This window comes from Delphinus delphis, chromosome 6 (genome assembly GCF_949987515.2).
Source record: "Delphinus delphis chromosome 6, mDelDel1.2, whole genome shotgun sequence".
Classification (NCBI taxonomy): Eukaryota; Metazoa; Chordata; class Mammalia; order Artiodactyla; family Delphinidae; genus Delphinus; species Delphinus delphis.
In genome coordinates, this window is record NC_082688.1 from 1,148,928 (window position 1) to 1,172,917 (window position 23,990).

The 23,990-nt window shown below is 67.0% G+C and overlaps 2 protein-coding genes across 8 annotated transcripts; one reads left to right on the plus strand and one right to left on the minus strand.

Annotated features, from left to right (window-relative positions):
- The first annotated feature begins 143 nt into the window (after positions 1–143).
- On the plus strand, positions 144–13,520 carry AGPAT2 (1-acylglycerol-3-phosphate O-acyltransferase 2). Its single transcript, XM_060013749.1, has 6 exons — positions 144–460; positions 9,221–9,354; positions 9,772–9,947; positions 10,193–10,288; positions 11,937–12,009; positions 12,809–13,520. Exons 1-6 carry the CDS (start codon positions 279–281, stop codon positions 12,982–12,984), a joined length of 837 nt encoding a protein of 278 aa, XP_059869732.1. The 5' UTR covers positions 144–278; the 3' UTR covers positions 12,985–13,520.
- A 450-nt stretch (positions 13,521–13,970) lies between these two features.
- Positions 13,971–23,749, minus strand: EGFL7 (EGF like domain multiple 7). Of its 7 annotated transcripts, XM_060013756.1 has the most exons (9): positions 23,590–23,748; positions 17,983–18,104; positions 17,621–17,737; positions 16,538–16,653; positions 16,231–16,326; positions 15,933–16,097; positions 15,285–15,349; positions 14,549–14,679; positions 14,204–14,342 (listed from the first exon to the last, which is right to left on the minus strand). In XM_060013756.1, the coding sequence occupies exons 1-8, from the start codon at positions 23,617–23,619 to the stop codon at positions 14,596–14,598; spliced, it is 795 nt and encodes a 264-aa protein (XP_059869739.1). In that variant the 5' UTR covers positions 23,620–23,748; the 3' UTR covers positions 14,204–14,342; positions 14,549–14,595. The 7 variants fall into 7 exon arrangements, with proteins under 7 accessions (XP_059869733.1, XP_059869734.1, XP_059869738.1 ...); XM_060013752.1 differs by lacking the exon at positions 23,590–23,748 and having other exon boundaries at positions 14,167–14,342; positions 14,549–14,711; XM_060013757.1 differs by lacking the exons at positions 14,204–14,342; positions 14,549–14,679 and adding an exon at positions 14,695–14,778.
- Positions 23,750–23,990: the final 241 nt, after the last annotated feature.

Consider the following 23,990-nt stretch of genomic DNA (forward strand, 5'->3'; position numbering starts at 1 on the left):
CAGGGCACGGGCAGCGTCGCGAGCGGGGCGGGGCGGGGCGGGGCGGGGGCGGCGCCGGGCCGGTGGCCGAGCGGCGGGTGTGGACGTCGCGGGCGGGGCGCACCCAGCCTCTTCCTCGCTCGAACTACGCTCGCCACCCCGGCAGCCCCGCCCCGCCGCCCTCGCAATAAGGGGCGCGGGCGGGTCAGGGCGAGGAGGAGGGTCGGCCGCCGCCAGCACGCGGCCGGAGCCCGGGCAGGGAGCCGGAGGCCCGCGCCGTCGGGGCTCGGGGCGCGGCCATGGAGCTCTGGCCGTGGCTGACCGCGGCGCTGCTGCTGCTGGTGCTGCTGCTGCAGCTGAGCCGCTCCGCCAGGTTCTACGCCAAGATCGGCCTGTACTGCGTGCTCTGCTTCACGGTGGCCGCGGTGGCCGCGGTCATCTGCCTGCTGCGCCACGGCGGCCGGACGGTGGAGAACATGAGGCAAGGGGGCCGGGCGGGGCGGGGAGAGACACCGAGGCGGGGGCAGCGCCGCGCGGCCGCCCGCTTCCGCTTCCCTAACTTTCCCGTGTCCTTTCCCTCCTTCCTGCCCTGCCCGCGCCTCTCCCGGGCTCTCGGACCGGCCGAGGGGAGAGAGCGGGTCGGAGAGCGCGGCTGGGGAGGCGGCCGAGGGTGGGCCGGGGTCCCCGGAGCCGGCGTCACAGTGTCCCCGCGCCCTGGCCCCGGGGCCCCGGCCAGGGGCAGGCACGGAGGGATTTAAACAGGTCTCGCCCTCGGCGCCGCGCGGGGAGTGCGGGGTGCGGGCGGCCCCGAGAGGAATGGGGCCGGGCCAAGCGGGCAGAGGCTCGGTCCTGCTTCCCCGCGGGGAGGGTGGGCCGCCCGCCGTGCACCGCCCCGCCCGGACCCGCCTCCGCTCGGGGCCTGGGGCGTCCCTCGTCTTCTCTCCGCCACCCCCTCGCGCCCACCTGCCGCGGGCGACGAGCGCACTTGTGCTCGGCACCAGGCCGGTTCCCCTTCCCTTTCCTTCCGCTTAGGAAGGTGTGGTGGCCCCGCGGGGGAGGGTGGGCGCGGAGTCCTTGGGGTCCAGCTTCGGGGCGGGAAGAACGGGTGGTGGCTGGGACGCCCCCCAGAGTTGGGGAGCTTGGAGTTGCTGGGGTGAGGGGTCAGGCTGGGCTGACCAGAAGAGGCGGGGGGCCTCTCTTGGGTCAGAGGCTGGACTGGTCACGGTGGCCTGAGAGGGGGCTCCTTGCCCTTTCTCCCAGTTTCCGACTGGGAGGGTCTGTTGTTGACGTTCCTCACTGGCTTTTGCAATGATGACCCTTGGCTGTGCCTGGTGTGGGCATACTGTGGTCCCCGAGGCCCTTGCCATCCACATGCTCACAGGGCAGTGGGTGAGGGTTCCTGGCTCTCTGCCGTCCGTCCCTGTCCTTGTTCATCTGGGCGGGCTGAGCCTTCCGGGACTGGCCCACACTCAGCGGGTCCTCCGGGCCCCGTTTTCAGGAGTTCGTAGTTCCTGTGGCCCAGGAGTGGAGTGTGGCCTGAGCGTGGGGAGCCTGGTGGCTGGGCCGTGGGTCTCTAGCTCCCCGCCATGGCCCAGGCCAGCGTCCCAGGGAGTCCAGACCCCAGGGCCGGCCCACTTGTTGCCCTTCCAGCCGTCTTCTCAGGCAGCTGACCCTCTGGGGTGCGGAGGGCCTGGCCTGGGATTGGGGATCCCCTGCAGGCAGTGGGCTCACAGCCAGTCTCCATTCAGCACCCGCTGGGGACCGGCCTGGAGGGGCAGGGGGCGGAGGTGGCTGCAGGCAGCAGGGCTGGTGGGCTCCCTGGAGGAGGTGCTGTCCTGGGTTCGGTGGGAAGCGAGGCTGGAGCAGGTTTTCAGCAGGTGACAGGCGTTCCTGGAGGCGGCCCTCCCCCTCCCTGGCTCAGTCTTATCAGGTGGCCTCTTCACAGGCGCTTCCTTGTCTTTCAAAGGCCCAACTCGCTCTTCCAGGCCTGGGCTTCAAAGCTGCTTCCTGGCGTCAGATCAGAAGTCACCAACTGCCCTTTCTGACGCGGTAGCGGGACGGGCAGGCCAGCCTGACCAGCACTTGGCGCTCCCTCCGGCCCCACCCTGCCCAGCCCGGCCCTCCAGCCTCTGCTGGCCGGCTTCCCTCAGCCCAGAGCCGGGCTTGGCCCCCAGCCTCCCCCAAGATTCCGGCCAACTGGGGCATCGTCTTCAGGACCCTGAATCGTGCTCAGGAGGAAGCTTCCTGCTGCCCTTCCCTCCCCAGGGCAGCCCCCGACTCAGGCTCTGCAGAGGGACCAGGCCAGGACATCACAGAGGTGCTGTGTCCTCCCCAGAGAGGGGCAGACCTGGGGGTCCGGCAGCCCACAGCCTCCTTCCCCTGCACCCCCAGGTCCCACGGGGCGGGTCACAGTGATGACCCCCAAGGCTCCCCAGTGATGGCAAAGAGAGGGGGTAGGGACGGGGTGCCTTGTGAACATGAGTTCCCCAAGGCGTGCATCTGTGGGGGGCGGAGAAATGCAGAGGAAGAGGAGGTGCCCTGTGCCTCTAGGCAGCCAGTCCAGGGACGGGGCCCAGGAGGACGGAAGTGGAGGTTGGGGTGCTGTGTGGACAGGCTTCAGGCCCCACCTGGGACCCCTGAGCACCGTGGGTGCCTGGCTGCTCCCCCTCCAGTCCCACCCTAACTTCCAGAAGGACTCTGCCCACCATCCTCGACACCAGCCTCTGCTTCCATCTCCTGAGCCCACACCGTGCACCGCGGATGCCTGAAGCTTGGGGACAGGGTCTATTACGTGTTCCATTTTACAGACGAGTCTGCAGAGAAGCAACGCAGGCCTCCGAAGCGGGGAGTGGGGAGATGACTGGCAGGGCCCCAGAGCTAGGACATGGGGCCCGGGCTGCAGACCCACTGGGAGTGGCTCCACAGTGCACGCTTTTCATCTTTCCTCCGTCTCCCACGGCATCAGGGGCTGGGGGCAGCGCCATGGCTGCTTTGGGGCTGGAGACCAGGCTCGGGAGAATCCCTGAGTTCCAGGAGGGGCAGCCCCACTCCACCTGCCCCCTCACTCTCCCATGTTCCCCGTGATGGGGCTCCGGGTGAGCACCCCAGGAGGCCTTTGCCATTGAGTTGCGAGTTCTGAGTGTGCAGGGCAGTGCTGGGAGCTGAGAAGCAGAGGCAGGCTCCGTTCTGACCAGGCTGTGGGCTGAGGCCAGGGACCCCTCCCAGAGTGGCCGGGTCCCGCGTTCAGGGTGAGGCTGGCGTAGCAGGTCCTGTTTCCTTGTCCCAGGGGCACGTGCCCTTACTGCACCCATTGGACGGAGAAGAGAGCGAGGCCCGGGGAAGCGGTGTGTGTTGGAACTGGGTTCCCTGCAGGATCGGGAAACCTAACAGCAGCGGCCTAACCCGGGGAGTGTACTTTTCACGCGTCACAGGCGACCGGGGCAGGCAGCCTGGGGCCACGGAAAGCTGCCGGCTCCTCTGGCCTGTGGCCCCCCCATTCTCGGGGTCCAGCATGCCACTGTTAGGGCAGGACCTCTGGGGACTGAATTGCCCACTTCTGCGTCCATCCTAGTGGCCGGGACCTGGGGGACATAGCTAGGCTGCGGGGTGGGGTGGGGGACAGGGCAGATGGAGCCCCCCACCTGCTCGAAACATCGAGGACGGGCATCACTGCAGCCAGGGGCGGGGGGCTTGTCGATGCCGGTCAGGGTTTGAACCCAGCACTGCCAGCCACTGCGTGGCCCTGGGTGGGGGGGGGGTGCGTGGATGCAGACACAGCGCTGTCGGGGAGCCGCAGCACCTGGGGGCTGGCCTGGGGCCCTGGTCTCACAGGAAAGTCTGCCCTGGCTTTGCTCGGGGTGGGATAGTGAGGGGCAGAGCCTCCCCTCTGGGTGTACTTCTGCGGGCCCGAGAAGCAGAGCTGCCGAGAGCCCTGGACACTGCTCACGGCCCCGCCTCCTTCCAGGCCCCTGGCGTTCAGCCCGCTCCCGTGCCCCTCTTAACACCTCTGGGCACCCGAACAGGCTGGAGCCCCCACCTCCTGGCCCCCTCTGTGCTCCAGCTCTCGTGACACTTGGAAAACACTGCTGCTCTGCCCAGTGGCCCTCCCAGGACCTCCTGTCCCCTGAGCAGATCAATGGCTCTGTGCTGCCCTCCTGGCAGGGCCGCTCTGAGCAAACCCCATCACCCCCTCCCTTTCCGGGGGCAAAGCCCGTGGGGTCTGGCTGAGGTCCGGCGCCTCTCGGCCGAAGCAGCTGCCAGGTCTCCCCAGAGCCACCTAGTCCGAGTCCAAGGTCTGAGGGCAGAGGTCAGCAGGTAGCTCAGACCTGACCTTGAACTGCTTCCCAGCCGCCCGGAGCAGGTGCTGTGGCCGGAGGGGGATCCTCTTGCTTTCATTTACTTTGGGTCCTTCTGTCCTGCCTGTGTCATCGCCGCCAACACAGCTGCTGTTTGCGGAGGGCTCCCAGGGTCCCGCAGGTGTCACGGGTGTTCCAGCCTCATCTCGCTCAATCCCTCCGCACCCTTCCCCTTTCACGAGTGGAAATGGAAGTTTAGGGAGGTCAAGTCCGTTGCCCAAGGTCACAGCTGGTGAGAGGGAGTCAGGGTCTGTCTGACCCTGAGCTTGGGCCGGGCTCAGGTGTCCTCGGGCGAGCACAGGTGGTCCAGGGGGACTGGCTGCCAGGAGTTCGGCCTCAGGCCCCCCAGAATCTGCAGCATTTATGCTGCTCACTTCTAGGCTGGCGGCCCCGGTCAGGGTTAAGTGGAGGGCTTCTGAGAAAGACCCAGGAAGGGCCAGGAAGTCCCCTCTGCTTAAGGGGACGGCTGCCCCTGCGGGCACTTGGAAGGAGCCGGTCCTGGGGGCCACCTGCCTTGCTATGGAAAGCTGGCACCAATCACCTGCCTGGCAGCTGTCCGCAGTGCTTCTGGAACCTTGTGCCGTGCACTCAGCCCAGCCCTGGGCCACCTGGGCTTCAGGCGACCTTAGCTCCACCCCCAGGGGAGGCAGGACATGGAGTTCAGGGCTGGAGGGTGTGGGACAGGCACCCGTGACCCCTGCTCTGCTCCCCGTAGGGGAGAGGAGGGAGCAGCTCCCAGACTCCGCGGCCGAGGGGCGGGGCGCTGGGGTCAGCTGGGTGTTGGCGCTCAGGATGAGGCCTGGCTGGGCAGGCAGGGCAGCCTGGGTAGGGTGGCTGCTTTGAGCTTCCTGCTGGGAGAGGATGACAGAGCCACTTGCAGCCCTGCTGGGGGTGGGGTGGGGGCCATAGAGCCCCCCAGGGGAGGAGGGGGAGCGCTCAAAAGGAGCTCGAGACGCCACCTGACAACCCTGCAGCCGTCACCCCGCCTCCAGCAGGCCCTCTGCTCGACATTTTCCACACATTTTTCAAAAGCCAGGTTTAGAGGTGGGCTCGGCCCATCCTGGCCTCCCGGCTGTGTGACTTCGGGCAAGTCACTTAACTCTGCTGAGCCTGGACTCCCTCACCTGGGTGTAATGAGCGTACGACCTTGTGGGGTTATTGTCTGACTGAAACCAGACAGTTAACGTCCGTCTAGGTGCAGGCGTGGCATGTAGCGTTCAGGAGGTGCTGGGCGTGGCTGTGGGGTGTCTGTCCCCGTGGTTAGGAGCGTGCTGCACTGCAGGCAACGACAGACCGGCTCTGCCTGCCTGGGCACTGGAGGGGCCTCTGCAAAGCTCCGTCCAGGCAACGACAGACCGGCTGTCCCTGCCTGGGCACTGGAGGGGCCTCTGCAAAGCTCCGTCCAGGCAACGACAGACCGGCTGTCCCTGCCTGGGCACTGGAGGGGCCTCTGCAAAGCTCCGTCCAGGCAACGACAGACCGGCTCTGCCTGCCTGGGCACTGGAGGGGCCTCTGCAAAGCTCCGTCCAGGCAACGACAGACCGGCTCTCCCTGCCTGGGCACTGGGGGGGCCTCTGCAAAGCTCCATCTGCTTCCTTCTTCTTCAAGGAAGCACTATTAAAATGATAATAGAGGGCTTCCCTGGTGGTGCAGTGGTTGAGAGTCTGCCTGCTGATGCAGGGGACACGGGTTTGTGCCCCGGTCCGGGAAGATCCCACAGGCCGCGGAGCGGCTTGGCCCGTGAGCCATGGCCGCTGAGCCTGCGCGTCCGGAGCCTGTGCTCCGCAACGGGTGAGGCCACAACAGTGAGAGGCCCGCGTACCGCAAAAAAAAAAAAAAAAAAAAGGATAATAGATACTTTCTCACCACTTTTACAGAAAACCTTGAAAACATGGGACATTAGGAGAAGGAAAAGTGGGCACCCACGTGCACGCCGCCTGCAGGGAGTGACCGGTCCCCTCCCCTTGAGGAACATCCGTTGCCTCTTTCCTCTCCCGAGATGCCCCTTTCTTTCCCAGCTTCCTATACTCAGCCCGCGGCTGTGTCTTTTAGTTTGTCTGAGAGCAGTTATTTGTAAGTGTGTGGAGAGTTGCTCTCCCGCAGCGTGTGGGGCAGCCCTGGGCCTGTGTGTCCGTCCTGGAGCCTTTGGTGCGGGGGCTCTGCCTTGGCCTGGGCTCCCAGCCGGAGTGGGAGAGGCGGGAGACAAGCAGCAGAGCCGCTGCAGAGGGCCCCTGTTCAGCTGAGTCTTACACGCAGCATCTTCCACAGTTCAGACAAAACAAAACACAACACCTACCCATATACAACCGACCCCTTAAATGAGATACAGAAAGAAAATCTAGGAAAGTTCTGGAGACGGATGGCTGGGGACGGCTGCATAGCAATGTGAATGTACCTGCGCCGCTGAACCGGACACTTATAAATGGTTTAAAATGATACATTTGACGTGTATTTCACCCCAATTTTTAAAAAAGAAGAAAAACGGAGCCAGCAGATGCCACTACCAGAGAGAAGCACCGTCCTTTCCAGATGTGGCCTGGGAGGGAAATGCAAACGCTATGTAGTTATTAGGAGTCAAGGGAGCAGGCCTGGCAGCAGATAAATACAGATCTTTGCTGTTTTCCTCTGCCACGGCCCTGTTTATATTACCTCTCCCCACGGGGCACGTGGAGGTGTTTTCGGATTTCCCTAATTCAGACCGCCCTGTGCCCGCCTCACACCTGCTTTAGGACCCATTGCGGAAGAGGATTGCAAGCTCAAAGCGGGTAGGTCTGTTAAGGGCTTTTGCCACGTGCTGCTAAGCTGCCCTCCAGAAACCTCTGTGGCCTCTGACTTCTGCCAGCAGCCCTCGGGCCATTTCCTAACACCAGGCCAACACCTCCCGTTACGAGGCTTTCATCTGCCAATCTGAAGGAGGAAGACGGGGTTTCTTGTTTCAATCTGCATTTCTTTGACTGCCGGTGAGATTGCGTGTTCCCCGTGTTTATTGGACACACGCGCCCTCTCCCTGTGCCCTTCAACCCTCGAGATGACCCGAGAAGCTGTGTTTTGCAGCTGAGCTGCCCGAGGCTCCCCAGCTGAGACAGCCAGTCAGTTCTCCAGAGAGTGTCCAGCCTGGCAACCCCTGAGCCGGATGGGGACAAGCAGGAAGGTCTGGCTCGAGCTGGCCGAGGCTCACAAAGCTGAGGAAGAAGCCCTGGCTTCCAGATCCGGGGAAGGCGGGCCGGCCTGACTGTGAGAGCAGCCCAGGCTCAGCTGCTTCCTGGAGCCTCAGTTTCCCCATCCGCACCACGTGGTAATGTGGGGAGCTAGGCTTTGTGAGCTGGATACGAGTCTGCCTTTCAGAGCAAAGAGGCAGACCCGACAGGGTCCACTCGTGAGGGCCTAGAGGAGACAGATCCACAGAGACGGAAAGTGGACAGTGGGGCCCGGGGCTGGGGAAGTGAGCGTTCAGTGGGGACAGAGTCAGTCAGGGAAGATGAAAGAGTCCCAGATAAGGGGGGACGGTTGCACGACAATGTGAGTACACTCGACGCCACTCAACTTAAAACGAGTTGAGATGGTACATTTTGTGTTGTGTGTACTTACCACAGTTTTAAGGACCTGAGTGTGGCTTTGGGTCAAGGGCCCAGCTCTGAGTCTCTGCTCTATTGAGGGCCAGCTCTGAGCCCAGGCCCTTCCGGATACAGTGGGAAAGCCCTCCCTTCCGGTCAGGACTGTGGGGAGATGAAATGACCCTGCTGTGTGCGTGCGCGCACACACGTCTTCTGGGAGAAGTGGAACAGTTCTGGGTCAGGAACCCTTGGGTCACTGGGGCCCACCCTCAGCCCCCTGCCACCCACGGATGGGAAGGACGCAGGGGACCTTCCTGAGTTGCAGAGGAGTGACCTCAAGCCTCGGGCTCCGTCACCCCGAGCAGGCTGACCCCTCACGGGCACCTGTCTCTTGCCGAGTGTGTGCAGTGTTCCCGCAGAGCAGGGGGCCGGGGCCTCCCTCCTCCCTGCCGGCCAGCCACCGGCAGACACCGTTCCCAGGGGCATGCCGGGTCGTGCCTGCCTGTCGAGTGTGAGAGCTGCTGGGCCAGGCCTCTCAAGGTCACGAGTGCCCAGGGCAGGCTGCTGCTGGGAGCGGGGCCCACACACACCCTGGCTCCACCGCCATCCTCATGTGACCTTGGGTGTGTCTGTGAAAGGCGCTGGGGCGCTGCGCTGTAGGATGCAGGGGAGGAGTGAAAGCCTGGCCGGGCCAGTGTCCCCAGCGGTGGAGGCTGGAAGCAGCCTTCAGCTCCTCGCCAAGGTCTCCGCTTGGTACCCATGCTTTCTTCCCGGGGTGGCTCTGTCTTGAGGGGACGTTCACTTCCCGTGAGTGGGGGCCCAGCCTCCTCTGCAGGGGCCTCTCCACGTCGGGTGCTTTGGTCGCTGACACGTCTGAGAAGGGAGCCAGCCCGGCCCCGGGGGCTCTCGGCCTTCAGCCCCGTCCAGCTGGGCGCCCCCCCGGCTTGTGGTGACGAGCAGGGGCGTGGGGTGAGGGCTGGGTGGCAGGTGCAGGCCTGGGGACGCAGACGTGGACGGAGGCGCCCTCCCCACTGCCGGGCGTCCAGGCCCCCAAGGCCTTGCTCCTGTGTGACCCAACCCTCGCTGGCTGGGGTAGCAGGGGGGCAGGGAGGCACTCGCCATCCCGTTGAGGGGTTGAGGGACAGGACCTGAAGGTTCTCCGAGGGGAAGGCGAGCTCAGGGTCAGCGGCCAGCCTGCCAGGGCGGGCGTGGGGGTCCCCGTGCTGTGTCTGTCTCTGGTCCTGCACTGGGATGACCCTGCCTAGGTCTGCAGGCGGAGCCTGAGTTACAAGGTGGGTGGTGGCCTCTGCTCACGGCCCGTCTCCCCCTCAGCATCATCAGTTGGTTCATCCGGTCCTTCAAGTACTTATACGGCCTTCGCTTTGAGGTAAAGGGCCGTCAGAAGCTGGAGGTGGACCGCCCCTGTGTCATCATTTCCAACCACCAGAGCATCCTGGACATGATGGGTAGGCCGGCTGCGGAGGGTTTGGCGGGAGGGCCGGCCCTTCCCAGTTGCCTGCGGGGAGGGGGAGGAGGGGGCATGCTGCTTCAGCTGGTGGAGGCTGGGCCCCGAAGAGCTGGCAGGTGAGGGGCAGATGCGGAACGTGGACCTGTGCCCCCCTCCAGACACAGGCCTCCAGCTGGTAACAGGAGACAAGGCTTCCTATGCCTGGCGCCGGGCTCGGGAGCCCTGCTTCAGCACCTTCCCTCTGCAGGGGAAGCTGAGGCTGAGGCCAGGTGAGGCCAGGTAGCCAGTGGGAAGGCGTGACTGGGCCCAGGCCTCTTGGTGTGCAAGGCCGAGGGCCAGCTCGCTCCTCCGCGGGGCGGTGGCCACCTGGCTCTGAGGCTGTGCTCTGTCTCTGTCTCCCCGGCCCCGGGCTCAGGCCTCATGGAGGTCCTCCCCGATCGCTGCGTGCAGATTGCCAAGCGCGAGCTGCTCTTCCTGGGGCCCGTGGGCCTGATCATGTACCTGGGCGGCGTTCTCTTCATCGACCGGCAGCGCTCCAGGACGGCCATGACCGTGATCTCTGATGTGGGCAAGCGCATGGTCAGGGAGAAGGTGAGCGCCTGGGGCTCGGGGCCTGCTTGGCGGCGTGAACGCTTTTGTGCTGTCGGGACAGCCCGCGAGCGTGACTCCCTTTGGCAGAAGGAAACGCGTCTGTAAACCGCATACAGAGAAGCCAGGCGCGGTGCCTCGGCCGTCGGCGGTGGTAGCGGCGGTGTTCCCGGCTGAGCGGCGGGGCTCCTTGGGGGTGGGGGCCCCCCGGGGGCAGCCCCCTGACCCGCCTCCTGTCTCCCCAACAGCTCAAAGTATGGATCTACCCCGAGGGCACGCGGAACGACAGTGGGGATCTGCTGCCTTTCAAGAAAGGTGCCTTCCACCTGGCCATCCAGGCCCAGGTACGCCAGGGCCGCAGCCAGGGGTTGGCTTAAGGCTGAAGGTGACCTCCTGGCCAGGCGAGGCCACTGGCGCTCCTGGACCACCTCCCGCTGGGCAGGCGGCAGGGCCTCCCCCCACCCAGCACCTGTCCCTGACCGGCTAAGGAGGGCAGGGCCGCTTTACCCACTCTGAGCGTTAAGGCTGGCACCCGATCCGGCCCAGCGCCAGCTAGAATGATGCTCGTGGCCACCACCCCTGTGCTGGAGCTCCAGCACCCCGCTTCCTAGCTGGCCAGGCGAGGGGCCTGCGGAGGGAGGCTGGGGTTGGCCTCAAAGGCGGCGGCAGGAGGCCTGCTGGCTGAGCTGTCTCCAGAAGGCTGTGCCAGGCGCAGGCCCCCAGCACCCCTAGCTGGGCGGGGGCGTGGGCAGTGGCTCGGGGGGGCGGGGCCCGCGGCGTGAGGCAGGGTCGGGCCGGAGCTGGCGATGGGCCAGGATAGGTGAGCTGGGAGCCCTCCACGGGGCTTGATGCTTTTCTGGTCCTTGACTTGTAGGGACGCAGTTTGTCCTAGAGGTGTCCTGGGGTCTGGGGTGATGGCAGGAGAGGCTGGGGCACATCTGTCCTTCGGGTGGGGTCTCCTGGTAGGTGAGGGGTGCCCTGTGCTGGGGGACTTGTGTAGGGGAAGGCAGCCATCGTCTGGGGTCAGGGGAGGGGGCTTTCATCCTGCCTGATCGGAGTCAGCGGGGCAGCTGGGCAGGGGTTTGCTTTTTCTCCTGTCCTTCACCTGTGACAGGTGGCCTCTAGCACCCCCTGGTGGCCCTGAGCAAGGATGTGAAAGCCCTCCTTCCAGAAGCTGCCAGCCAGTGCCAGGCGGGTGTGGGAGCTGGAGCGTGGGGTGGAGGGGCCCCGAGCCGGCAGTGGGTGCGTGGGGATGGGGGCGTGAGCCTGGGCTCTGCCCAAGCAAGAGGAGGAGGACACCCCCGACACAGGCCTGGAACTGAGGTCACTTCCCTTCGCCGGGGTCGTGGAAGAGGAGACAGGAGATACCGAAGGAGCTTTGGGGGGCCGGGGGCAGCAAGTCTCAGCCAGGAGACCGGGCGTCGTTTGCTGTCATCCCTCTCCCCGGCCCCGGGTCGATGATTACCCCCAGGTGCCATTTCCGACATTGGCATCACCATTGGAGTCACCATTGGACTCAACGCTGGTGTCTTCCAGGAATAGCCTGCCGCCTCCCCTGGCTGGAGCTGCCCCGTCTTCCCTGGGATGGGGGAGAGGTTGGGAAGGGAGGGGTGGGCGGAAAGACCTCAGTTACCTCCTCTGGCTAAACCGGACAGGGCCCTGGTTAGTCTTAGGACCCCGTGAGGAATGCAGAAGTGCATTCTATGGATACGTGCCAACCCAGAAAGCCTTCCTGGAGAAGGGGATGCTTGAACGAGGGTGTACAGGATGTGCACTCTGGGCCCAGGGCGGGAAGGGCGTCCGAGGCCCAGGGGTCAGTGTGTGGAAGCGCCCTGGCGCAGGATGTGGCCACAGGGACTCCTGGCACCAGCCCCAAGGTGGGGGCAGGCTGGCGGCCAGGCAGGCCTCTCCCCGGAGCTCATCCTTGGGGATCGGGCTGGGCTGGGTGAGGGCTCCGGTCCATCCTCAGGCTGCCACGTCTGCCGTCCCCAGGTGCCCATCATCCCCGTGGTTTACTCCAGCTTCTCCTCCTTCTACAACTACAAGACGAAGCTCTTCACCTCAGGTACCCCCAACCTGTGCACTCGCCGGCCCACCTGTTCTCAGTCACTGCGACACCCGTGCCCCTGAGAGAACAGTTCCCGTTTCTGGGGGGTCACTACAGACCCCTGCTACTCAGTGGCCGCTTGGGGAAGGACGAAGGGAGGGAGGGGAGGGTCTAGAGTCCCAGCCTTGGGCTGCGGGGAGACTGAGGTGCCCAGAAGGTGGGCTCCGTGCCCAAGTTCACACACACAGGCCCAGGCTGTGCACACGGCCCCGGGGGCCTTGAGGTGGCCCCTTCCTGTGCCAGGGTGGGCTTCTGAGCCAGCGCATCCAGGCCTAACTCTCGGGGGCAGCAGCCTCCCGGGCACCCCCATGCCCCCCAGCCATGGAGCTTGGGACCTCCCCCCGCCCTTCCCTCCAGACCCTGCACAAGGGCACCTGGTGCCCAGGTGGGAAGTGGGGTCCAAGATAGAAGCTGCCTCTGCCCACATCTGAGGCCCCGAGGCCGCCTGAACCACTGTGGAGGGTGGGGGTGGGAGGGAGGGTGGGTACCTTCTGGGGGAGGAAACGTCTGGCCTTGGGTGGTCTTCACGGGGGAGCACACACTTGTCCACACCCACTGAGAACATGCTTGGGACTCGTGTGTGTGACCGTGTCGTTATTCTCCACTAAAAGCCAACCACCCGGGACCAGGGTGTCTGGGGAAGAGCCCGGCCCGGCCCCTCGGGAGACTCTGCGGGGGAGGCTGGCGGGCAGCCGAGGAGAGGAGGGGCCCCCCCTGGAGAGCCCCTCAGGCTGCTGACGCCCCCCCACCCCACCAGGAACCATCAAGGTGGAGGTGCTGGACGCCATCCCCACCGCTGGCCTCACTATCGCCGACGTCCCCGAGCTCTTGGACACCTGCCAGCAGGCCATGAGGGCCACCTTCCTCCACGTATCCCAGCTCCCCCGGGAGAACGGGGCCCCTGCAGGGCCCGACGCCCAGGCATCCCAGTAGCCGAGGCCTGGGGCGGGGCAGGACCTGGCTAGACAATGGACAGAGCGACCCCTGCCCACCAGATATCACTGTGTCCCCTCCCACGGCTCCCCCAACTTTCCTCGGGCCCTGGAAGCAAGGGACCCCTTCCTGTCACTGGCCTCAGGTCCAGGCCCCTGATGTCCCTGCAAAGGAGAGTCACCTGGAGCCCCCCAAGCTCTGAGGGCAGGGCCTCACCCACCCTTGTGCCTTCGGGGTCTGGTGTGGGAGTGGGCCTGGGCCCCGATGGGCTGATGGGGAGGGGCCGGTCTGCCCAGCCCCCACCCTCCTGCCTGGGCTTGGGGGGCACAGAGGCTGGATCTGGGGTCCCAGCCACGGCCTGCATCAGGCTCTCGGAGAGGCGGGGCTCTGGGGGGCCAGGACGCCTAGTCTTATGCCACCTGGGCCTCAGGGCGGCCAGAAAGCAGTGTCTGTGGCCCCCACCGGCCTTGGGGAGCAAGCCTGCTGAACTGGTACTGCGCTCATCATTGTTTTTTATAAACGAACTCTTGGAAGTACCTGGTGAGTTGTGGTCACTGGGGGCGGGCAGGGCTGCCCTCGCTCGTCCTCCCTGGGAGGAGTGTGGAGCGCCAGCCTCCGCCCTCGGTGGGGCTCCCTGCCAGGGCCTGGGCTCACGGTCATCCTGTGATATTTCTTCCACTGGGGGTGGCAGGCGTGCCCAGGGGTCAGGCAGGCACTTGGGAAGGAGGCTGCAGAGCTGCTCTTCGGCTGCTGGCTAGGGGTGGGGCCAGCTCGTGGGGGGGGCGGGGCGGGGCTGTCCCTGTGGCCAGCGTCACCTTCACGAAACCACCTGCTCCAGCTCCTTTTGAAGAGGGGGCACCACGACCCTGCCTAGGAGGGCCCAGGGGGCGCGCTGGCAGCCTCCTCCCTCCCAGCACGTGGTGGTCGGCCGGGGGAGGCCGGTCAGGTTCAGAATGTTCCTGCAATCCAGCCACGGACACAGCGGCTCAAGTCTTATTTTATTCTGACGATGATCAGGGCTGCCTGGTGAGCAGCACAGGGGCCAGGCCCTGGGCAGGAAGCCCTCGTACCTTCCTCAGCCGTGGGCCCACCAGGCCCCCAGAGCCGGCTGCGGGGTCGCAGGGGTCTGGCCGGGCTCTGCTCACAAGGCCAGAGTGCTGGCTGGGCTGGGGCTGGATTCGCACAGGAGGGCCCGCACTGCCCCCTCCCCACGCGGGGCGGTGGGGGGGGGGCCTTCCTGGTGGGAGAGGTGGCAGGGCAGGGCCCAGGGCAGGGCAGGGTGGGGCCGGTGTCCTCGGACTCTTGGTGGCCAGAGCGGGGGCCTGGGTCGGACTGTCACACCTCCTTCTTGCAAGAACCTATGGGTGGAAGGGGTGGGGCTGGGGTCAGCAGTGTCCGTTCCCCACCAGCCTCCGGCCCAGCCAGATCTGCCCGCTCGGCCTGTGGCTGCCCCTCCCTGCGCCCTCTGGCCTCTCTGGGCAGGAGATGGCTCCAGCCTCGGGGGTCCTAGGCTACCAGAGGGGGACTCTGTGGGTGGGGAGGTCACAGGGACCACGGCACTCACAGGAGCCCAGCTGCTCCTCCAGGAAGGAGATCTGCTCGCTCAGAGAGTCAATGCGGTCCAGCTGCCGGAGGGAGTGGGCCAGGAGGCTGCCCGGGTCCGGGAGCCCGTGCTCCAGGGCCCGCGAGGCCAGGCTGTGAAGCGGGGTCAGCACGAGCTGCAGCTTCTATGGGGCAGGCGGAGGGCCCGGTGGAGAAGGGCCTGTGTGACCCTGGGCCAGCCCCTCACCCTCCCTGTTCCACAAGGATTGAAGGACAATAGGGTGGCCAGCAAGGGCACCGCCAACCCCCAGACTCAGTTCTAGCTGCAGGGCCCTGGACGTCCACCAGAGTGAACTTTTGCGCCAGGAGACCGGGGCAGGGGGCGGCACAGACGGATGTCACACAGGCCAGCCCGGCCAATGGTCCCTGAGGCCTGGGACCCCTGGTTGGAGGAGCTAGGAGGGGTGGGCAGGGGTTGCTGAGGGGTCTCGGGCCAAGGACCCTGCGGAAAGGCCGCAGGGGCACTCTGTCCCTGCAGGGACAAAGGCGGGGGTGGGCTGGGCCGAGTCCTCGCTCTCTGTGGGGCCCCGCCCCCTCCTGTCCTGGCATCCCAGACACCGTCCGCTGCCCCTGCCCAGCATGGCGCCCAGGCCAAGGGCACCCTAGGCTGCCAGCAGCGGGGAAGCCTCCCGCCCAGGGCTCCCCCACTGAGCCCTGCCCCCATGCCGAGGCCCCCGGGTACCCCGCCCAGCCCTCACCTGCTCCAGCACGTCCACCCTTGACTGAAGCCTCTGCATTTCCTCCTTCACCTCACTGCCCACTCCTGGGGAGAGCCGGGTGCCGAGTCAGGGGGGCCGGGCTCGCATCCCGACGCGGGGCCTCCAGCCTCTGCTCCAGGCGTGGGGCGCAGCCCCGGGCACCGGGTTCCTGCCCCAGCTGTTGTGGCGAGTCCTCCCCCAACCTTGGGTCCTGGCCGTCCACCAAGGCCACCCTCCTGGTCCGGAAGGTGGCTCTGGGCAGACGCAGCCTCACCCGCCCGCCCCTCGGTGCTGGGGTCCCCGTCATGCTGAGGGGCTCCGGGCTGAGGTCCGTGCCGCACTCTCGCTCTCGGCGCCGGGCTGCCAACGGCGCATTATTACTCACGGTACGAGTTTGAAGTGTCACAGCGCGTACCAAAAGTAATAATGTCCCGTCACCAGCGGAGGGAGGTGCTGTGTCTCCAGGCTGCCCAGGCAGGGACACATGGGCGCCTTCTTCCACTCCGGGCTGAGGTGAGGCCCTCCCCGCGGTCCCCGTGGGAAGCCACCACCCATCCACCCTCCAGTGCGCCTGTCACCCCCACCAGCTCGGGCCCTCCCTGCCCACCCCCCAGGCGCATCAGCAAGGGGGGCAAGCGGGGAGTTTACCTGTCGCGGGGTTCGGGGCCACCCTGGGGGCCCCTCTCCCGGGCAGGCAGAGTGCCCCGTCCACAGATGGGCTGTGCCCCTCTCGGCACTGACACCAGTAACTGCCCGCGGTATTGACACAGCGCTGGGGACAGCCGCCCCTTCCAGCCCTGCACTCATCCACGTCTGTGGGAAAGGGCTGTCAGGCAGGGGCGCCCACCCTGAGCCCCCTCGAGACCCACCCATCGGTGGGCTACCCAGGACACACAGGAGGTGCCCGGAGGCCCCCTCCCCTCTGGGAGGGTGGAACCAGCCTCACCTGTCTGGCAGGTGTCGCCCTGCCATCCTGCAGGGCAGTGACAGCGGCCGGGCTGGACACAGCTCCCCCCATTCTGGCATGGTGGCTGGCATATTGCTGTGGGTGGGTGGGGAGGCCTGTCACCAACTCAGGAGGGTCCCCAGGGCCCCGCAGGGGTGGCAGCCAAGGAAGGGGTGCCGTGCCGGAGATGCTCATTCAGGTTTTGAGAGACAAGCAGCTGGTGCCTGGCCCCGGGTCTGGGGAGCGGGAGGGACCGCTCCCTCGCTGGGTTCGACTTTAACTGACCCCAGGCGCCAGGGGCCCGTACCTGCTGCACAGGACCCAGGCAGCCCGCTGGTCCTCTTCCAGCCGGGGCAGCAGGCATAGCGAGGCCGGGCGGGGGCCGGCCCAGGGCTGCGGCGGTAGGCAGTCCTGTAGAGGGTCCTGCGGGATGGGTGGGGGCAGCTCAGAGGGGCCCGGCCCTCATGGGGGGGCCTCAGTGGTGCCACTGGGTCTCCTGGGCCCCGGCCGGGGCTTCCCCAGCCGCTGGCCTTCCAGGCTGGCTCCGTCCCCGTGCCCTCCAGAACCACAGGAGCCGTCTCCCCCAGCATGGACAAGGTCACCCAGGTGTGCCCCCAGAGGTCCTTTCCCCCAGGGATGGTACCTCTCACAGCACAGGCCCCCTCCCCGGCCCAACCTGCTGTGCTGAGCAGGACCCCGAGGCCTGGGAGGAAGCCCGGCCGAGCCTGGCGTGGAGCAGAGGTGGCACCGCGGGGGAGAGCCTCCTGTTCTAGGGGCGGGGATCTAGGCCCTGAGGGGAGGGGCTTGCCACACCGTCTCCCATCCCCGACCGGGGAGGTCTTCAAGCACCTCAGAAAACAAAATCCTTTAAAGCCACATTCCCACAGCGGAGAACCAGAGAGGCACGCCCCTCAACTGGCACAGGCTGGGGCGTCCTAGGTGTTGGGGGCGGCAGGACCTCCATCTGTAACTGCCGGGGGCTGCCACGGGGAGAGGGTGCCCACTGGAGCCCCAAGGGCAGGGCCAGGACGAGGAAGCTTTCAGGGAGCCACGCGGGTAGGAGACTGCAGCCAGCGATGCTGGGTGGGGGTGGGAGCGCCCCCAAAGTGGAGGGGAGCAGACAGGGTGGGTGAGCCCCCTAAAATGAGGGTGGGGAGAGGATGCGCCAGATGCCCTCGTAGCAGCTGATAGTTGAGGTCACAGCGGTAGCTTCCTGAGTCGGGACTGCCCAGGTTACAACAGGTGTCAGTCTCCGCCACCCACTCAGACGTGGCCTCGGCGAGTCCCTTCCCTGCTCTGGGCCTCAGTTTCCCTTCTGGGGCGCACTGCCCTCCCAGCCCCAGGGCTTGTGCGTGGCCGATGGGGCCCTGCGGCGGCAGGCGGTGCTCACCGGTAGGTGCTGCAGGCTCGGTACCCATCGCAGGTGGTGAGGAAGGGCTGGTACACACGCTGCACAAAGGACTCGGACACGGGGCCCCTGGGAGCCCCGATGACACACACCCTGCGGCTATGGGGTGATGGGGGCCAGAAAGTCAGTGGGGGGGCTCCCAGGGCTGTGACCCAGCCCCAGAACCCAAGGGAGCCGGAAAGCGGGGAAGGGGTTTCCCAGTGTCACCATGGGAAAGACCGTCGGCAGGAGCCACAGGGAAGCCTCGGCTCCGCAAACACCGGGGGCTGCCCTGGGGAGGGGCCGAGGGCTCCCCGCCGCACACCCCCACCTCCCGAGCGCCCAGAGGCCGCGCCCTGGCTCACCCAGGCCGGTAGACGTGCTCGGTGCCACCCGCCGCCAGCACCAGGAACCAGAGCAGGAGCAGCTCCTGGGAGCCCCACATGGCCTGTGTTTCCGGATGGAACGGCCTTCTCCTCAGGATGGCCTGAAGCGCAAAGCACAACCCTGGAAGTCCCTCTGCAGACCCCGCCTTGAGCCCGTGCCCCTCGTGGAGACTGTCCTCTTGGCTCCGTGACACCCGCCCAGCTCACCCACTTTGTTGGGACCTCTCACCGCAGCGGCAGAGCCTCCACGGGCGGTGTCAGCTCTCCCCGCCCCCATCCCACCTGGACAGGGAGGCCGGCCCCTCACCAGCCACATACAGCCCGCCCAGGGGCCACAGAAGGGCCACGACATCCGGGGTCTGGGAACAGAAGCTGAAGCCCTCGCCTGGGGAGAGGGACACCTGGGCAGCGCTGGGCTTGGTCAAGTTCACTGGGGAAGGTGGGGGCCCAGGGCGGGCATCTGGACTACGTCTCCGTCCCCTGGCTGGGTTGGTGCCCTTCCCACAGGGCAGGGCTTGTACTCCCCGCCTCAGTCTGCAATTGGGGTGTTAGTGGCGGGGCGGAACCCCCCCCAGCTGGCTGTGCCCTTGTGGCCTTCAGTGACCTCACGTGCCAGACGGGGAGCCAGCCGTGGTGGCTTGGGGGTCCACTGGGGGGCAGGTGCCCAGCAGGCAGGGGCCACTATGGTCCTCCTCAGGGTGGGGCTGGGGCCTGCACTTAAGAGGGGGGTCGCTCCGCTGCCGGGGACTAAACCGCTAGTGCAGACAGCCTCCAGGGCTCCCAAGACAGTGGCCCTACTAGGCACCCAGATGGTGGGGGGACTGGAGCAGCCCCCCCACACACCAGTGGAGCCGATCACCGTTCCTGCCCTGGCTGTGGATGGGAGCCGGGGAGGCCCAGAGAGGAATTCCTGGGAGCCCCCAGCCGGGAACTGATGGTCTGTGGCAAGCCCAGGGGACGGGGGCGGGGCTGCTATCTGTGTGCACAGCCAAGGGTCTGGGGAGCTGGGAGCTCTCTGCTCCCATGCTCCGGGCGCCCCATCTGAGGTTTCCCCCAGGTGGGCTGAGCCTGGCCCTGCAGGCCCCCCCGCCGCCGCCCGCGCGAAGGAAAGGGCACAGGAAGGAGATGAACTGGTGTGTGTGGTGGCGGCGGGGAGCAGAGGCTGGGTACAGTCACCTCCCTCTCTGGGACTCTGGGACTCACTTTCCTCAAAGACACCACTAGGGTCTCGGAGGCCCCTCCTCTGGCTCCTCTGGTTTACGGTCAGTCCCTAAACCACCATGAGCATCACTCAGCCCCAGATGCCCGCCCAGGCCGACCCAGAGGGAGGCGACACCACGCCTGGTCCACGCGCGGGTTCAGCTGGGTGTTCGGGCCATGCTCTTCCCACGGCACCACGCGGCCCTGGGCTGGGCAGGAAGGCAGCTGCACGAAGGCTTTCCTGCACCTCCTGTTCTCTGTCACGGGCCTGAGAGGGGAGGGCTGGGTGGCCGAGCAGGCAGAGGCTGCAGCGGGCAGCTGAGGTGTTGGACTTAGTTTGGGGGCGGCGGGGGGGGGGTGCTTCTTAGCTGTTTCTGGGCAGGGACATGTCCTGCCAGTCAGAGTTGGCTCGGAAGATGAACTCTGGGGGGAGCGCACTGTTAGACAGCGGGCCTGGTGGCGGTCCAGGCAAGAATTGAAATGGTGGGGACAGGTGGTCCTGCGGAGTGGGCCCTGGGAAGGCAGAGGTGGGCCGGGGGGCTGGCAGGGCTGGGCAGGGGCCTCCGGGTTCCGCACACCCTGAGCTCTCCCACACCGGCCACCTGGAGGGCGGTGCATCTCATGCAAATGTGACTGTCCTCCACAAACACCCACCCCAAGCACCTCCCCAACCTATCGGAAGCTGGTTAGAAAGGAAATCGTGCTTTTTAAAAGAAGAGAGTTGATTTTTGAAAGTCACGCCTTTCCCCTAGGCCAGAGGAAGCCGATGGCGCTGACCAGCCTGTGCTGGGCTGGCAGAATCCCATTTCCCTTTGGTGTTACAGCCCTGCTGGGGCGGGGAGCCCGGGCAGGGCGCTCTGTGGTACCTCCAGAACGATAAGCAATAAAGTCCCATCCCTTCTGTCTGCACGAGCCCTGCCACCACCTTCCCTCCCACCTGCCCCGGGCTGCCGCCTCGCTGACCCCACCCGGGGAGACAGTCGTTAGAGGGAGGGGCCTGACTCCACCGCAGGGCGATAGCCCTGGTTCCCCCTTCCACCGTGAGGGGTGCTTTGGACGTTTGGATGGGCGGGGGTGGATGCGGAGAGGCGGAGTGAGATTACAAGACTGATTCCCTGGGGGTGCGCCCTCTCCACCGCCCACCCCACGTCTCCCCTTCCCCCTGCACGGCCGGCTCCGTGGAGAGTGGGAGCGAGGGTGGAGTGACACGTCCCCCCGCTCCGCCACCGCAGGGTACCGCTGGCCTGGGCTGCGGGGTCCGGGGCCCGCGAGGCTCTGAGTCAGGCCCTGGGGGAGCCGCAGGGCCCGGATAGGGGGATGAGGGGCTGCGGCGCCCCACCCCTCCCCCGCCCGGGCCCACCCGCGCGGCCCGGCCCGGGTCACCTGTCACCAGCAGGGGGCGCCCTTTCCCAAGGCCACTGGGCCCATTCTCCGGACCCAGCCGCGAGATCCGGGGCCGGGCTGGGGTTCGGGTGCCCGCGCGGCAGAGCCCGGCGCTCCCGGCCCGCTCACCTTTGGGCTCCCCGCGGTCGCCCAGCGTCGCCCCCCAGCTCCGCGCGCGGCGAGGCCCCCGCCCCCAGCCCGAACGTTGAACAGACCCCCGCCCGCGGCCGTCCCCGCGTCCCCAGCCGGGCGCCCCGCTCCCTCCACACTCACCGCCCGATCCGGGGCGCGCACGCGCCGCTGTCGCCAACGCGCAGAGGGGCCCCGGCCCCGCCCGCCCGCCAACCCCGGCCCCGCCCCTCCCGGCCCGCCCCCACCCTGGGTGGGCTCCGAACGCCCGCCCGCCCCCATTGCGCAGATTGGGAAACTGAGGCCCCGCGGCGGACGGCGCCCCGGGGGCCGTGCAGTGAGTCAGCTGGAACCGGGTCTCCTGACGCACTACCCGCCTCCGAGCGCTACTGCCCCTCCCAGCCGGCTCCCGAGGACGCAGGGCTGAGCCGGCAGCCAGGTGCCCGGAGGCCGCATGGGGAGCCCGCGCTGGCCGCGGGTAGCTAGCTCTCGACTCCCCTAGGCTGAGCGCCGACTCCCGGGGATGGCCATAGCCCCCGGGTGGCCAGCTCCCTAGGCACCGGGGGCTGGCTAAAGCTGACCGCTGCCCTGCAGCCACACGTGGGGTGGACGTCAGTGATCCCCCGGCTCATAGCCGGGACTTCCAGAGATCTTACAGGTGGGGGCGGGGCTCGGCAGAGCGCCGCCGGGTCCTAGGTGCAACACCGAGCCTCCCTCCCAGCCAGTGTGCCAGGTTAGGGGGTCTGCCGGGCTCCCACCTGGTGCCCCCTTTGTTCAGGACAGTTGGGACCACCCCTGAGTGCTCTTCAGGCCTCCAAGGAGTCCCTCAAGTGCATGGGCACCACTGGGGGCTCCTGGGCCAGTCACCTCTCCTCTCCTCTCCAGGCTCCCTCTCCACATTTGCAGCATGGGCTAAAGAAGCCCCATGTGGTGGAGTGGCCAGCAGTGCCCAAGAGACGGCAACCGGCACAGCTGGAGCCAGGTGCCCCAGCCCTTCCTCCCCTGGGGAGCCCTCACGTCTGCACCAGCGTGTTACAGCCGTTAGTGCGCGTGACACCCTGGGCCCGCGCCTCTCGGCACTTTCTGCCCTGGAACTGGAGCCCAGGCCCTGTTCTCCTAAGTGCGTTTGTGTGTGTGTGTGTGTGTGTGTGTGTGTGTGTGTGTGTGTCTGTGTGCACACGTGTAAACCGTGCCCGGGCCCAGCCAGGCCCCCTGCTGCTGCCCAGAGCATCGCCTGTGGCACTCACCTGGAGAAGCAGTCTCCCTCATGCCCCAGACACTGGTGGCAGCGGTGGGGGCTGCCCTTTCCCCTCCTGTGCCGGGGTCTGCGGGTCAGAGACACGGTGTGGGTTAGCGCACAGCCTTGGTCACCGTGACATCCAGGGGCTGGGGAGGGGGACGGGGCCGGCCTCCATGTGGCTGTGGGAGCTTGGCCTGCACTTGGCCTACAGATCCCCACCCCTCTGATGGCCAGAGAGGAACGGGCCTTTCAGGCCTGCCCACACCCTGTTGCCCGGGGGTCCTGAGTCCCGGGATGGAAAGCTCTGCAAAGCCCGGGGTGCTGGGAGGGCATCCTGCAGGTTCACGGGGAGGGGGGCCTTCAGCTCGGGGGGCGTCCGGATCAGGCCTACTTTGGTGCACAGGAGGTAAAGGAAGGGAGGGGACACAGGAGGCTGGACAGGAGCCCCTTCCTGGACCAGGGGCCCCTGGAAGCCCCTGGAAGATGACCTGAGGGTGGCTGGGTGGCGGGGGCTGGGATAACTGTGAAGTGGGGGGTGGTCCCTGGCGTGGCGGTGTCTCTCCCCCCACCCCCAACCCAAGCAGGCAGCCCCAGGCAGTAGAGAGTTAAGGGCCAGGCCCAGGGGGACTGGAGGGAGAGTTGCCCTGCCCTGTTCCCTGCCCCCATCCAGTCCCTGAAGCTGGTCACTTGACCCTTTGACCTCAGGCCTGGGCAGAAAGGGGCCTGGCGAGCTGCGTGGCTGGTCCTCGCTCCGCTGCTAAGCTGGGCGGACCGTCAGCACCTGCTTTCTCATCTGGAAAGTGGGTGTTTGTCACACAGACTGCTGGGGTGGACGTGACAACAAGACTGTCAGAGGCCAGGAAGGGCCCTGCCGCTCGGGGACCTGGGCTGCTCTGGGAGGGGGGCTCCCCTAGGCTGCAAGCTGTCCCTCTGCCCGGGACAGCTGTCCCCCGCCCGCCCCCGGCCGGCGCAGCCGAAGAGGGGCTCCTCCTGGGGCTGTGCTCGGTGCCCCCCACTGGCATGGCTCCTCCTGGGGCTGTGCTCGGTGCCCCCCACTGGCATGGCTCCTCCTGGGGCTGTGCTCGGTGCCCCCCCCGGCATGGCTCCTCCTGGGGCTGTGCCCGGTGCCCCCCCCGGCATGGCTCCTCCTGGCTCTAGATTTGGCTTTGGGGTTCCAACCCCTCCCCGGCGCCCCTCCCCGACACCCTCGGGGTGCTCTCCCACCCTTGGGGGACGATGCCCTCGGGACACGCAGGTCACAGAGAAGAGGGGCCTTACTGCCAACCCCGGGGGCTTCCCTGGGAAATCAGAGCGGGCGCGGGAGGGCGTGCGAGGCGCAGCGAGGCCGCCACGCTGGCTTCTCCGGCCAGGGGTCACAGCAGCTGCTGGGCTGCCCAGCGTAAGCGTCAGTGTCGGGCAGGCCAGACTGGCATCCAGACTGTGCCACCCCCAGCGGGTGCCCTTGGCCAAGGTGAGGATGGCACTGATGGGGGCATGATGCGGTGGCCCCGGCCAGCGGAGCTCTGCAGACCCTCGGAGCTCAGCCCGCAGGTGCCCGCGGTCCACAGAGCCCGCAGAGGGGCGCTCGCCCTGCTCTCCCCCCTCCCTGCCCTCCAAGGCCGCCCCTGCCCTACCTGGTGCCGGCCCGGGGCTGGCTCGGCCATGGCCACCACTGCTGCCCCCTCAGGCCAGGGCTGGGCCCTACCCCTCGACGGCCACCTTGAGGCAACTCTCGAGGCCGCCTGCCTGTCCTGTCGGAGGCCTCCGTCTTGGCCATGGGGACGGTGGACTCGGGGCAGGGAGGCTCCTCCCGGAGCGAGGAAGGGCGGCTTTTTATGCTCCGTCCCCGTGTAAATCGGGGTTGGGATGGGCCCTTCCCAGCCGGACTTCCTGTGTGTGCTGTCCGCTGATAACGGGGATCTGTCAGTGAACAAACAGGAGGCCGAGGGGCGGTGGGGGGCCGCCGAGGGAGGGCCTGGGCCCAGCGGCGGGGGCAGGGGTGGGGGAGCTCTCCCCGGGGACCAGGCTCTAATCC